Source organism: Capricornis sumatraensis, chromosome 16 (assembly GCF_032405125.1).
Source record: "Capricornis sumatraensis isolate serow.1 chromosome 16, serow.2, whole genome shotgun sequence".
NCBI classification, from domain to species: Eukaryota; Metazoa; Chordata; class Mammalia; order Artiodactyla; family Bovidae; genus Capricornis; species Capricornis sumatraensis.
In genome coordinates, this window is record NC_091084.1 from 34,046,098 (window position 1) to 34,061,248 (window position 15,151).

At 45.6% G+C, this 15,151-nt stretch overlaps 1 protein-coding gene across 1 annotated transcript in view; it reads left to right on the forward strand.

Moving 5' to 3' along the window:
* SORL1 (sortilin related receptor 1) overlaps positions 1-15,151 on the forward strand; it is a 164,547-nt gene that overhangs the window by 77,050 nt on the left and 72,346 nt on the right. Inside the window, exons 13-16 of the mRNA XM_068989373.1 lie at positions 6,131-6,309; positions 7,870-8,056; positions 11,160-11,288; positions 12,105-12,190. Of these exons, the coding sequence (XP_068845474.1) occupies positions 6,131-6,309; positions 7,870-8,056; positions 11,160-11,288; positions 12,105-12,190 (581 nt within the window). The remainder of the gene's footprint in view (positions 1-6,130; positions 6,310-7,869; positions 8,057-11,159; positions 11,289-12,104; positions 12,191-15,151) is intronic.

Below are 15,151 nucleotides of genomic sequence, written 5' to 3' on the forward strand. Positions count from 1 at the left end.
CAGGAGAGCATTTTTTTTTAAAATTTTTTATTTTGTACAGGAGTATAGCTGACTAACAATTTTGTGATAGTTTCAGGTGGACAATGAAGGGACTTAGCCATATATATTCCTTTCTCCCCCAAAGTCTTTTCCCATCCAGGCTGCCACATAACATTGAGAAGAGTTCCCTGTGCTATACAGTAGGTCCTTGTTGGTTATCCAAGTAGCAGTGCGTAAAGACCAGATGAGGCTTTCCGGGTGGCATTAGTGGTTAAGAATCTGCCTGCCAGTGCAGGGGAGAAGAGATGCAGGTTTGATCCCTGGATCAGGAAATGGCAGCCCACTCCAGGATTCTTGCCTGGAGAACTGCATGGACAGAGGAGCTTGCTGGGCTATAGTCTGTAGGGTTGAAAGAGTCAGACATAACTGAGAACACACACACACACACAGACACACACACACACACACCAGCCCTGCAAAGTTCTCTGCTTGATATTAAGGTAACAGTGTGGTGTCACAGGGTTTTCGCATTATCCATCCTTAGGCTCCAGTAGCTACGCTCATTGTTATCAAGTCATTAACATCTTCCATTTGGTGGTAGTTTTAGCATCTGTAAAACAGCTCAAGAAATGTGCATCAGATACTCTTATCTAGGTATTTCAGAAAGGAGCTGCAGCAGAGAACCTGGGGAGGGGTTTGCCTGAGAGAGGCATCATGGGGTCTTGCTGGGTTACAGGTATAAAGCAGAGGGGAGCACGGGGTCCTAGGGGAAACCACAGAAGGAGGGCCAGGCAGGCTTCTGGGAGGAGAGGAGCCTTGGGCTGAGACTTCAAGGGCAAATAACATTGCTGGGGTACTGTCCCAGGGTCAGAAAGAGCTTTAGGGGAGAGGAGACCAATGTGAATCAGTGGAAGGTGCAAGCCTTTAGTGTTGATAGAATGTAGATCTCAGGGTGGAGGTGTGAGGCCTGAGGCCTGAGGTGGGTGTGTGAGAAGGGGCCAGGGCCCCCCAGGACTTTTATGTGCTTTACCAGGGAGACTGGACTTTGCTTTTGAAGTGATGGCATCCCCTTCAAGGGTTTAAAATAGGAGAATGACATGGCTTGTTAAGAAAGATGGCTCTGGCAATGTTGAGGAGCAGAAATGTTTTAAATTTTTTGTTTATTATTTATTTTTGGCCATGCTGGGTCTTTGTTGCTGCACAGGCTTTCCTCTAGCTGGGGTGAGCAGGAGCTACTTTCTAATTGCAGTGCCTGGGCTTCTCATTGCTGTGGCTTCTTTCATTGAGGAGCATGGGCTCTAGAGCTCAAGGGCTCAGTAGTTGTGGCTCCTGAGCTCTAGAGCACAGGCTCAACAGTTGTGGCTCATGGGCTTAGTTGCTCCGAGGCATGTGGGATATTCTCAGACCAGGGATCGAACCCATGTCCCCTGCACTGATAGATGGATTCTTTAGCATTGAGCCACCAGGGAAACCCAGGAGCATGAATTTTCAAAGGACCAAGACTGGAGGTGAGAGATGTTGCTTAGATAGGGACCAAGCGTTTTCAGGGCTAAGTCTGTAGGAGTTGCTTTTTGACCAGACAGCAGTTTGCAGGGCCTGGGCGGGTGACAGGTCAAGATGACCACATCATCACAGAAAAGCAGAGGAGAAGGAGTCAGCTGGAAGGACCAGGGGATGAGTGCAGATTTGGACAGGGTGAACTGACGTGGCTGTGGGATGTCCACAGGGAACTAGGCAGCAGGAATCTGGCAACATTACATCCTCTAGTTCCATCTTCCTCCATCCATTGCAAGAATTGCCTGTCATCAGTGATGGATGATCACCCAGCCTTTGCTTGAATAATTCTAGTGATGGAGACTTTGCCAAATTGAAAAATAAAAAGCTTCTGTTTCACCTTGGGACAATTTGTTGTTCATGTGTTCATGCACTCTATTTATTTTTCCGTTCCCTTACGAGTGGAAGTTCTCAGGTCAGAGAGAGCCTAAATCTTCCTCACTCATATTTCTATGCATTGGGCTCAGCTCTGCTTCCAGGAGATGCACCCAACAGGTATTTCCTCTTTTGCTGAAAGCCTTTCAGATGCTTGAGGACCCCTCCCTGTTCTCCGGAGAGCATCTCCCATCCACGGCAGACAGCCCCAGTTCCTTCCCTCCAGTGCCGTAGGATCCTGAATCTGCACCCTCTAGGTTCTCCCTTGAGTCCTTCTCACACTGTCAGGGCTTTAAGGTGAGGGGGCCCAATCTGCCTCCAGCAGCCTGAAAGACACATCCCATTGGCATTGAGCCCCACATGATCCTAGAGACTTGATTTCTGTTAATAAAACCCTAAGACTGTTTTTACACTTTGACAGTCTTCTCAAGCTGGTAGCTCCTACTAAATTATGTTTTTAATTGAGATATCCTTTACACACCATGAGATGCTCTTAAGTACACCATTTCATCCATTCTGGAAGGTCGCATGTCAAGATGCAGAAGTTTTCCATCACCCCAGAAAATATCCACATGCCCCTCCCCAGCCAATACTGTCCCCTCAGCCCACTGCCACGAATATCCTTATGGAAAGTATGCCTTATCATTACCTTGTTATCAATCGAGAATTAACCCCGAGAAGAAGAAACAGGGTTCGTTTGTTGTGACTTGTGTGTGAAACCATGTGTGTTCCCAGCCCCACCTTCCTTCGTATCTAAGTTCTCTCAAATCAGCTGTTTCATAGTCCATTCTTGAAACCACTTTTTTCTTCTTCAGGGAAATAAAACTACTTTTTTTCATCTAGTTTTGAGATCTTTATCTGTTCTCGTGGTTCTTTTTAGAGATTATTAAAAGGAACTTTGCAGTCATTCCTTTAAATCTTTCAGTTCCCTCAAATGTGCTTTATTTCGTATTCATTTTCCTTTAACTTCCTTTTTTTTCCTGCTTTGTCCAGTTTGAAGATCATTACCCTTAATAAAGATAAACCCAACATAGAAATTGACTAACCTCTTCTGCTTTTCTCTGTCATTGCTGTTTATACCATTAACCATCAGATGGATGATCCCATTCCATTCTGATTCTTTTTAGAACTTGCTGGGTAAACCAACCCATGTCCCACTGCCCACTAATCTGCCAATTATTTTGGTAATTTGAAGCATTATCTTTGGCTTATTTTGAGCTTGAGCTGTTTGGTCACTGTTCCTGCAGGTTACTAGTGTGAAGAATTACAGCTAAAATTAATTAGCAGATTGCTACGGCTCTTTAAGTTTTTGCCCTTGGTTATATGACTGTTCTCATCTTGAATATGTTCTTTAAAAGTCTGAGCTCATCAGGACCTTTCTGTGGAACCATAGATTTGTGTTTTGAGTGTCTAGCCCTGCGTCCCTTATTTAGTGTATCTTGGTTATATTATATTTTTATCATCATTGTGTATATAGTCTCATCTTTTTGAGAGTTTTGGCTGTGAGATTATGTCTGTATTTTATTTGAATGTTTTGAATTCCCCCTTCCTAAGGCCCGAGGCCCTACATCCTCTTCCACAACTATTAGGAACATAAAGATGTCTTGGTTTGTTTTCTTGCAAGGTTCTTGTCATTTTCACTTCAACACAAGTTCTCCTTCAGAGATCAGAATTCAGCCCAGAATAGATGATCCCTTAACTGTTGAGCTGATGATGTGACTGCCTTTTCTCCTGAGAAGCGCTGTTTTCTAAAGGTGCAGTTTATTCTTAAGTACAAAGCTGCACTCAGCTGAGCACCTGCTTTTAGGCTCAGTAATATGTTGTCATCAGAGTCTGCTGGGAACTTCTCAAGAAATGGGATGATTCATTTCCTGAGGTTATCTTGGGTTCGAGGATTATTCAGAATTACCTACGTGGTGTGCAAGTAGATGGACTTCCTCTGTGATCACAGAGCAGCGGGATAGCTCCCATCGTGTTTGGCTGATGGACCGCCTCTGCAGGTTCAGGTTGCTTTAAAGATGCTGCTGAGCCTTTGCTTCCCAGGTGACACAGTGGTAAAGAATCTGCCTGCAATTCAGGAGACATCGGAGAAACAGGTTCGATTCCTGGGTTGGGAAGATCTCCTGGAGTAGGAAATGGCAACCCACTCCAGTATTCTAGCCTAGAAAATTTCATGGACAGAGGAGTCTGGTGGGCTACTGCCCCTGGGGTCGATAAGAGTCAGATGTGACTGAGCTTGAAAGCCTTTAGCTCATCACCCTGTCGCAAGAAGGAGACTAAGTTAACTTATCTCCTTATCTGCTGCAGGTTAGCTTAAACCAAAAGCACGTCAGCCGGAGGAGAACTTCCCCTCTTAGGAAGATCTGTAGAGGAGATCGCTCAGTCCCCTCTGCCCTGTCCCCACCCCACCCCCACCATGACCGCGGTTTAACCCATAGCCTTCTTGCAGAAGTACCCGTTTTAGTAATCTCAAGAGGAAGTGTTGAATTGAATGACATAAAAAGACTTACATCAAGCATTAAGATCCTGAGTAAAAGTAAAATCTCAAAAACTTGAGAAAAGTGAAAGAAAAGCTCTGTGTTTAAATTGGATTTTGGAGAGGCCCAGGAACTCTGTGACCCTAATTGAACCCACTCTAGTTGAGAGGTTTCTTATGGTGAGCATCTTACCAGCTTGCTGGGTGATGAAGCCAGTACCAGGCACATTTTCCTCCTCCTCCTCCTCTATAATACAAAAGTTAATTTAAAATCAATACATTGAATTCAGTGCTGCTTTTTTCCCCAAGAGGGCTTGCACGCTTTTTCTGATGTAGTCAGCCTTTTCTCAGGACACACTTTCATCCGGCTTTTAATTTTTAAGACTATGGGAAAAGTTGTAAAAGTTGTGTAAAAAAGTGCTCATGTTACCTTCACTTACACCTCGTGTAATAATCACCAGTTGGTAATGTTTCGTTTGCTTTGCTTTTGTTGTCTGTTTATCCTGTCTGCCATCTTTCCATCCATCTATCCCTCCGTTTTGGGGGAAATCATTTGAAAAATAGTTGCAGATATTGTACCCCTTCATAGCGCAATACACATATATTAAATAAATGAAAGTCTCTCCTACACAGTCAGAATGCTGTTATCATGCCCAAGAAAATGATCATGAACTTAGGATGACTTATTTTGTTGTTCAGTCACTGAGTTGTATCTGACTCTTCGTAACCCAATGGACTGCAGCGTGCCAGGCTTCCCTGTCCTTCACCATCTCCTGGAGTTTGCCTGAGTTCGTGTTCATTGAATTGGTGATGCTGCCCAACACCAATGATGATGGCATTGCTATAAGTATTACTTATAGACTGTTATATTTTCTCAGTTGTCCTATCTTATTTGTAGCTGTTGATTTTTTTTTTTTTTTCCTAATCTAGGGCTCGGTCAGGGTTTACATTTGTCTTTAGCCTCTTTTTAATCTATAACAAGTCCTCTGCCTCTTGGGTTGCTTGTTTGGTTTTTGATAACCTTGATGTTTTGAAGGTTCCAAGCCAGTTGTCACATAGAATATTGCACATTGTCAATTCATCCAGTTGCACGGACTCTTGCCTAGATGATGTGTCATCCTCGGTGCTTTGTCTGAGAGGTACATGACATCAGGTTGTCTTGTCCCACTTTAAGTGCTGCTGAATTTGCAAGAGTTGTAACTCCGTTCATCCACTATAAATTACGTTTCCTCCTTTGCAGTGAGTGAGTTGGTATCTTTAGACCATGTGGACGCTCTGGTCCCTAACATTCTTTCACCCAGTGTTTTCAGCATCCAGAGATAATCTTGTCTGACTTGGTTGTTGCAGTGGGGTTACAGCACAGTCACTGTTCTCATTCTGTCATTGTTTTGTTTAGCAATAATTTCCCTTCTCTTCCCTTTTTTCTTTATTATGTACAGACCCATGCCCTGTTTTCATTCAGTATATTATCTGTTACCATCATTTCCCCTTTTTTTTAAGTTCACATTGTCCCAGCCTGGCCAGTTGGAGCCCTGTGGAGCTGGCTCCTGTTTCCTTTCGCATCGACAGCATCAATCTCTGAGCATTTCCATGCTTTCTAGCACAACCTTAAACTTCCCTGGCGTTGTCCTGGGATCAGCCGCTGCCCCAAGGAGCCCCGGTTGCTGCTACAGGTGACTGTTATCTGGAAACCAAGTTCTTGCCCCAGACTTTAACTGCAAAGATCCTCTTCTTACATCTGGGCAGGTACAGCACCAATGAAGGGGAGACCTGGAAAACGTTCGTCTTCTCGGAGAAGCCGGTGTTTGTGTACGGGCTCCTCACGGAGCCTGGCGAGAAGAGCACAGTCTTCACCATCTTCGGCTCCAACAAGGAGAACATCCACAGCTGGCTGATCCTCCAGGTCAATGCCACAAATGCCTTGGGTAAGCCCCTGCCTCCTTGGCCCTTTTCATGGAAGTACCTTTTCCTTTTTTTAGCAATTGGAGTGTGGTTGCTTTATAATGCTGTGTTAGTTTCTACTGTACAGCAAAGTGAATCAGCTATTCGTATACATAGATCTTCTCGTTTTTGGATTGACATCAGCTTAGATATTCTCAGAAGGGTCTGTAATCCGTTGAAGACAGCACGCATGCAGTAAGTAAATGAGAGATTCAGAGGCAGTTACTCAGGTACTTCTTAACAGGGCCTTGCATTCTCTGTCTCCTTGTTTCCTGTGTAGTCATGGGCACAGGCTGGGTTTAGGTGTATGTGTGCTGAACAGGTAAATGAATAAATGCTTGAAAACCATTCTTCCAAACTAGCAGTTCCGGTTTGGCACATTCAGTGGGTAAACTCTACTAATGGTGCAGGGTCCTCTCACAGCTGTCTGGGATCTCGTCTCCATCTGCTGGCCGAGGCCCAGGACCTGCCAGTAAGGGAGCAGGGAGAGTAAACCTCCGCAGCATCCTTCTTCCTTCTTGCCCCCATGTAACCTGGCCCTCTGCTCCTTCTCTGCCGTGGCTGATGTTATTCCAGCTGCCTGGAATGCTCTGTGGGCTACCCATTCAATATCTGCTAGTTGAAATCCTTTTCATGGATCAGGACCCAATGCACTTGGCTGCTAATAACCCAGCCAGACCTCCGCCCTCTTCTCTGTGTCCAGAACGGATGTGTACTCTTCACACCTTGGATTATAGATTTGTATCTGCCACGGTTTGTGTGTCATCTCTCATCAACTGGATCATAGGTCTTTAGGTATAAGAACCTGCTCTGTGCATCTTTATCTTCTACCCGCTGGATGGCCTGATAGCCTTATCAGTAAGGGTTTAATAAATGCTTGCTGATTGGGATGGCGTTAAGTTGACAGGAGTTCATCTGTTCAGGCAGCATTTAATCTATCCAAAGACACATGTATAAAAAGGATATAAACTACTAGGATAGACTGGTGTACTTCGGAATTCTTGTAGGAACAACTCTTTTTAGATTTTACGTGGATGTGGGTAGATGGAGTGACCGTCCAGGTTGTCTGACCAGTTCTCCGCCTCCTTCCATGAAGGCCTTGCACCTTCCAAGCAGTGACAGTGGATTCTCTTGCTCGTGGGCCACACTACAGATGCGTCCATGCCGTCTTGGGAATCTGACAGGGAGCACTACTCCTCAGTGATGCCACCTCTCGAGAGTCCAGCCTTGACCTTACTCCCCAGAGACAAACACCTCTGGGGACCTAGTTCTAAAGGAAACTGCAGAATCTGCTCAACTCTTCCAGAAGTTTAGACTGTGAGCGCCAGGAGGGCTTGCTCCCTCCCAGCTTTCTCAGGCGGATGTCTGTGTTTCTGGGGACACTAGAGGCAGGTGCTGCCTGGCCCCAGAGCCATCCAGCAAGGGGGTCAGAACGCCCTCTGGGCGGCAGCAAGAGGCCCAGGAAGTGGGTGGCCGGGCCTGGGGCAGGCGGGACAGGAACCCACGTGGGCGTGCCCCATAATGCTGCGTTTCCTCCTCCTCAGGGGTCCCCTGCACAGAGAATGACTACAAGCTGTGGTCCCCGTCTGATGAGCGGGGCAACGAGTGTCTGCTGGGGCACAAGACTGTTTTCAAACGGAGGACCCCCCACGCCACGTGCTTTAACGGAGAAGACTTCGACCGGCCGGTGGTCGTGTCCAACTGCTCCTGCACCCGAGAGGACTATGAATGGTTGGTTGTCATCCACTCCAGGGACTGAGTGCTCTTCTGGCCCCTCAGCAGTGTGGGCAACAGGCTGGGGCGTATGCCTTCCCCTGAAGAGAGGGAGTGGCTCACAGGAAACAAGTATTTATTAAGCAGCTCTTACGAGCCGGGAGCTGTGCTGGGCACTTTTTATGTTGGCTTTTCCATTTGGTTGTTTCAGCGGTGTGATGTGATGGAGGTGTGACCGCCCTCCCATCCCCCCTGACCCTGAGCAAGCTGCAGTAATTTATGCGGGAATAGATTACCCTGGGATTTATTTCCATGAGGGCAAGGCAAGGAAGAAACATGCTGAAAGTTCCATTGTGGATAACTCCTTTTCCTTAGGAGCCCTATTTTCAAGGAAATTTGTTTCTTTATCTGAAACAAGGGTGCGTGCGTGTGTGTCTGTCTGTGTGTGTGTGTGTCTGTCTGTGTGTGTGTGTGTGTGTGCTTCCCAGATGGTGCTAGTCAGGAGACACCAGAGACATGGGTTCGATCCCTGGGTCGGGAACATCCCAGGAAATGGAACCCACCCCATGGCAGCCCACTCCAGTATTCTTGCCTGGAGAATCCCATGGATAGAGAGCCTGATGGACTACAGTCCATGGGGTTGCAAAGAGTCAGACATGACTGAGGCAACTTTGCGTGCATGCACATATATATATTTGTGTGTGTAAATATACATACATATGTATATTTGTTTATTCATTAGTCCTTAAGTAAAATATCTAAGGCATTGCCTGAGGCTGTAGAAGAAACAATATGCACACAAATAATTGTAATGGGGGGTGGAAAGACGTAGGTACCTTGGAGGAGGAATGGGTGTTTTCCTGGGATTATTGATAGGAAAGAGGAGACTGTAATTTGCTGCTGCTGTTGTTCAGTCGCTCAGTCGTGTCTGCCTCTTTGTGACCGCATGGACTGCAGCATACCAGGCTTCCCTGTCCTTCACTATCTCCCAGAGTTTGCTCAAACTCATGTCCATTGGGTTGGTGATGCCATCCAACCACCTTATCCTCTGCTGTCCCCTTCTTCTCCTACCCTCAATCTTTCCAGCATCAGGGTCTTTTCCAGTGGGCTGGCTTTTTGCATTAGGTGACCAAAGTATTGGAGCTTCCGCTTCAGCATCAGTCCTCCCAATGAATATTCAGGGTTGATTTCCTGTAGGATTGACTGGTTTGATCTCCTTGTTGTCCGAGGAACTCTCAAGAGTCTTCTCTAGCACCACAGTTTGAAAGCATCAGAAGTTTCTTTTACATCTTGATATTCCCCAACGTTGCCAATAAGAGAGGTTTCCAAACTCTTGACCGCAGTCCCTAGTAAGCAGTGTATTTTATGGTATGCCTCTTTACTTATACATATTTGTGTATGTAGACACAGGCACGCATCTATAGAAACAAAAGTTTTGTGAGCTAAGGCTTGCTTTCAAGTGCGATGAGTTTTGCAGTCTTCTGTTCTTTGTGGGGAGGGGAGGAAGCAGGTCCAGACCCTCTAATGTGCTTTCACAGGCTCACTAGTTTATGACCTACAGTTTGAAGAAACTGCCTATGAAGGGTAGTTGGCTATTGGAGTAATTAATGCTCTGCCTGGTCCCCCAAAAGATTGAAATCAGCCACTCTGTAAAAATTTGCCTGATTTAACAAGTGGGACCTGTTTGGTACAGTAATGAAACTCCTCCCTTCTGAGTAATTCTGTGTTGAGGGTTTGGTGTGGACTGTGGCGCGATGTACACGTTAACCGCTCTTCTGTATCCCTGTTCATACCTTCCCTATAGTAGCTGTTACACGTAATAGAGTCAATGAAACCTTTGGGTAAAGCACACCAACCTGGAAAATGCCTTTGGATTTCTAGTTGATGGTTTGGGCCAGACCTCGGGAAGTACATATTACAGCTGCCTCATTTCAGAGCTGTCAGCTCAGGCATTGGCAGTAACAGGACAGAGCCAAGACTGCACCTGGGACTCCTGCTTCCTACCCCAGGGCTTTACCCGGCTAGCAGGTGGGAGTGGCAGAGATGCGGTCCCCACAAGCAGGAGTCTCATGGACTAAAGGACTAAGTGTCAAAGTACGTGAGGAGGAAGCCAGGATGATTTTAGGTCGCAAGTGGACATGGTCTTGCTGTTGCTAAGTCACTTCAGTCGTGTCCGACTCTGTGCGACCCCATAGATGGCAGCCCACCAGGCTCCCCCATCCCTGGGATTCTCCAGGCAAGAACACTGGAGTGGGTTGCCATTTCCTTCTCCAATGTATGAAAGTGAAAAGTGAAAGTGAAGTCACTGAGTCGTGTCCAACTCTCAGCGACCCTGTGGACTGTAGCCCACCAGGCTCCTCCGTCCATGGGATTTTCCAGGCAAGAGTACTGGAGTGGAGTGCCATTGCCTTCTCCTTAAATAACAGCAAATCCTTAGTTTAGAAAAAAGACTATTCTTTTAAATTTCTCTTTTAATTCTCCCAATAGTGTCAAGGAGAAAGTGTCACTGGCTAAGATGCAGCAAACTTTTCACCTTTGCTGATGCATTTTAACAAGAAAGAGGGCAGGCACAAAGTCTTTGGGTGGGGAACTGGATCCAGCTAAAAAATACAATATTATTTTGTTTTGGAAATCATGATCTGTCTCGTTTTTGTCTATTTATGGCATGGATAGTGGCTTTCCAATTAAGGCTCTGATATAAAGTTTTTTTTTTGAAATGTACTGGGCGTAAAAAAATGGGTATTTGTTAAAGGGACACGTTAAGGAACTGCAATATGTGTATATTCAGGTGTTCATTCAGCATTGCTGGATCTTGGTTGTGACATTTGCGATCTTTGTTGCAGGACGCGGGCTCTCTCTTTAGTTGCAGTGCTCAGACTTGGTAGTTGTGGCCCAAGGGCTTGGTTGCACTGTGGCATGTGGGATCCTAGTTCCCTGACCAGGGATCGAACCCACATCCCCTGCCTTGCAAGGTGGATTCTTAACCACTAGATCACCAGGGAAGTCCCTAAGTGATTTATAAAGCTGGTGTGGGGCAGTAGAGTAGATGTCACAAGGGAGGGGTTTAAATACCTGAAGTGTGTAAACCAACAGCCTTGACAAGCCCCGATTGTCTTTTCAGTGACTTTGGGTTCAAGATGAGTGAAGATTTGTCACTGGAGGTTTGTGTTCCGGATCCAGAGTTTTCTGGGAATTCATACGTCCCTCCTGTGCCTTGTCCTGTGGGTTCTACTTACAGGAGAACCAGAGGGTAGGTCACAGCTGCCACGTCCAGGACACATCAGGTCCGCTTCGCTGGAGAGTGAAGGGGACCACCTGGGTTCCTTTCATACTGTCAATGACAGAATTCCACATTAGCATCTTTCAGGTAGCCAGCACAAAATTTAACATTGTGATGTTTGCAAACTCTTCTCCCTACCCACCCGCCGTGGGGAAATAGTGCAAGTCTGTAAGCTTCTCTGAAATTCCAGTTGCTTCTTAAGTCATAAACTTCAGCCAATGCATGTCTTCAGAGTGGCATGTTAAAGAGATATGGTTGACTCTGGAACAATACACATTTGAAATGCACATGTCTACTTACAGGTGGATTTTAATAAATATAGTACCCATATTTTCATTTTACAGATCTTAATTAACTAAGGGTGGGGAAATATTTGTGGTTGATTAGAGATCACAATACATAGAATCAAGAGAACTAGGATTCTAGCCCCGATTCTCTTCAGACTGTTTGAGTTTCCTACCTTTGGGTGAGTTATTTATGAATTCCTTTAATTTTGAGGGAGAGAGAGCAGTTATGCAGATTTTTACCTGTTGGAGGGGTGTCAGTGCCCCTAATGTTCAAGTTGCTCACGGGTCAACAGTATATGTAAAACCCACCTAGGACTGTGCTTCAGAATGTTGGGCTGCCTAATTGCTTTACAGACAGAAGCAGTTCAGAGTGAGTCAACATCCTTCTCTGTGCTCTGTAGGAAAATGAATAGATAAGCTCTAATGTCCGTGTTCCTTCATGACTGTACTTTGATGTTTCTGACTTCTTGCTTTTGTGGGGGGTGGGGGTCGGTGACAGCTATCGGAAGATTTCTGGGGACACCTGCAGTGGAGGAGATGTCGAAATGCGCCTGGAAGGAGAGCTGGTGCCGTGCCCCTTGGCAGGTAAGAGACGTGGTTTCTTCCCTTTGTTTCGTTGGGACATTGTTGAAGCATTGCTGTGATCTCACCCGGCTCTTCCAACTTAATGGAGAGAAAGAATGGAGGTTACAGGCCTCTCAGAGCTCCTGTCTGCCCCAAACCGTGGTCTGTAAATGACATTTATTTATGGCCTTATGCTTTTATAGAAATGGGAGACATTGGAGGGAAATCCCTTTTGTTCGTTGAAAGATGTTTATTTGGCATCTGTTGTATGTTAGGCGAGAAGGTGCTGAGGGACCCCCATAGGCCTTCTGTGTGCTTCTTAATCCATTTGTCATAGAAACAGACTCATGGCTTTCTGGGAAGTAGCTAAGTGGTCTGTCTTCATTTTTGTAATGATAATTGTGACTGATATTTTAATGGAATTTTACATATTTTAATTCACTTTTCCATGTGTTATCAATTTAATCTTTATAACTACCCAATGAAGCAGATATTGTTAGCTCCGTTCTTTTTAATATGAAGATGCATGTTTAGAAGAGTCAGACAGTTTATTTAAGGTCTCACGTCTGGTCAGCAGCAGAGCAAAAGTTCAGACTCTAAGCCCCATGTTCTTCCTTGGCCATCTCTCAAGCATCATGCCCATTCCTTGACCATGCATTGTTATGCAGGCTCATTAGGGGAGATCTTAGGAGCAAGTGAATATGCTGTCAAGATATAGTGTGTACCAAATATTTCAAGCTGATATGGTAGTGATGGCTTATGTTGAGGTATTTGTAATATACTGGGAAGATCCCTTGGAGGAGGGCTTGGCAGGCCACTCCTGTATTCTTGCCTGGAGAATCCCATGGACAGAGGAACCTGGTGGGCTGCAGTTCATAGGGTTGCAAAGAGTAGATCACGACTGAAGCAACTTACACGCATGCACATGTGAAATTATGCATGCACGCACACATGAAATTATGATACCTTAATGAAGAGCTGATCTCTTAGCACCTTTTCTTTCTTCGCTCTGTTCTAGTCTTATTCATATAGGGCTTCTCTTCCCTCTGAACCCTCCCTCCTGCTTGTGCCTTTTGGGAAAGGTGCATGATTAGGGCAGACTCCCTCAGCAGAGGTGGCGTTCAGTGGAACAGCCATCAACACCACGTGAATCATGAGAGAACCACCTCATCCTGCGTGGGTGGGAAAGAGCAGCCCTCTCGCTTGCTCAGTGCTTGCCAGCTCGCCCTGGTGTTTTCATGCTAAGCTCATTAGTCCCTTAATTTAATCTTCCATCGTTACCCAAGTAATTAACATCCCTCACCCTGGAGACTTAAAAAGAACACGGCTTCAGCAGATTACCACAAACAAGCAGATAATATTCAGATAGTCCTCTCAATGAGAGCTGTTATTGATGAGGGCCTGAGTGAGCAGGGTTTGAGTGATTGCTCATAAGGGGCTGGAGCATGTACTTTGGTGATAAATATTTCTGAAGATGTCACCGAGGGACAAAACAGTTTGTTTAGAGCTGTCTAAAATGGTAGGAAAGCTATTTTCTCTTCTGATAGGAGAGGATAGAATAGGGAATAAGTAAAAAAATCTCATTTGTAGTGTAGCATGTATGTGTGCTAAGTCACTTCAGTGACTCCGTGGACCATAGCCTGCCAGACTCCTCTGTCCCTGGAATTCTCCAGGCAAGAATACTGGAGTGGGTTGCCATGCCCTCCTCCAGGGGAGCTTCCTGACCTGACCTAGAAGTCAAACCTGCGCCTCTTATGTCTCCTGCATTGGCAGGTGGGGTCTTTACGACTAGTGCCGCCTAGGAAGCCTTGTAGGTTAGTGAGTGAAGTGAAGTTGCTCAGCCGTGTCATGTCCGACTCTTTGCCACCCCGTGGACTTTAGCCTATTGTGCTCCTCCGCCCATGGGATTTCCCAGGCAAGAGTACTGGAATGGGTTGCCATTTCCTTCTTCAGAGTATCTTCCTGACCCAGGGATCGAACCCAGGTCCCCTGCATTCTAGGCAGACACTTTACTATCTGAGCCACCAGGGAAGGTTGTAGGGTAGGGTGGGCTACCTTCCAATTTTTTTTTTCCCTCCCCAAAGCTTGGAGCAAAGGCAGGAATGTACCATGAAAGGAAAAGTATTTCATAGGACTAACAAGGAACCATAATATATTTGCAAAGATAAGATGATCTGGTCGTCTGGAAGGATTTTTAACAGTGAAGAAATTTTTTTTTCCTTCAAGATTAGGATAATGACACATTTCTAGGCTGGGCTTATGTATGCCTGGGATTGACCAATTCTATTTCTTTTCTAACACACAACATGCTGTCTGTTTCTCTACTCCTCATCGTAAGGCAGGTGTTTCTGGACTCAAAAGGCAGTGTCGGTTAGAGGAAAAAAATCCCAAAGCAACAGAATGAGGTTTCTAAATGCTAGAGAGAGGTGGGGCGAAGGGCTTGCTGCTGTGAATGTGTCTCCACAACTCCATGTGGCAGTGCCACAACGAGTCTGTGATTCCAGCACTGTTTAGAAACTCAACACTTTTCATCTGACTGCCTGGTCTCCTGGGAATTATAGTGGGATGGTTTTCTTGAAAACCAAAGAGAGTGATTCGTTATCATGTAGTAGCTTAGATCCTTTTGAAGTGAGACCAAAGGAAAAGAGGGCAGATTTACCTTTGGTTAAAAAAAAAATTATAGGTAGATTTAAGTTTTTGAGTGTGTTATTTATATTGGAGCTTTATAAAGCAGAGGTGGCTAACATGTTTAAAGAATGGAATGAGAGAGAGGGGAGAAAAAAAAAAACCAACCGTCGCCCTGCAGGCTTGCAGCAGAGGGACCCAGAATTGTCACTTGCAGATGTGATATGTTGTCACAGTGACACCTCGGAAATGGATGCGGGTGTGTTGCTGATTTTCATTCTCTCAGGAAACTCCAGATGTTTTCCAGGCCGGTCCCTATGAGGAAGAGAGAGACCACCAAGAGCACCAGCTCTTCCT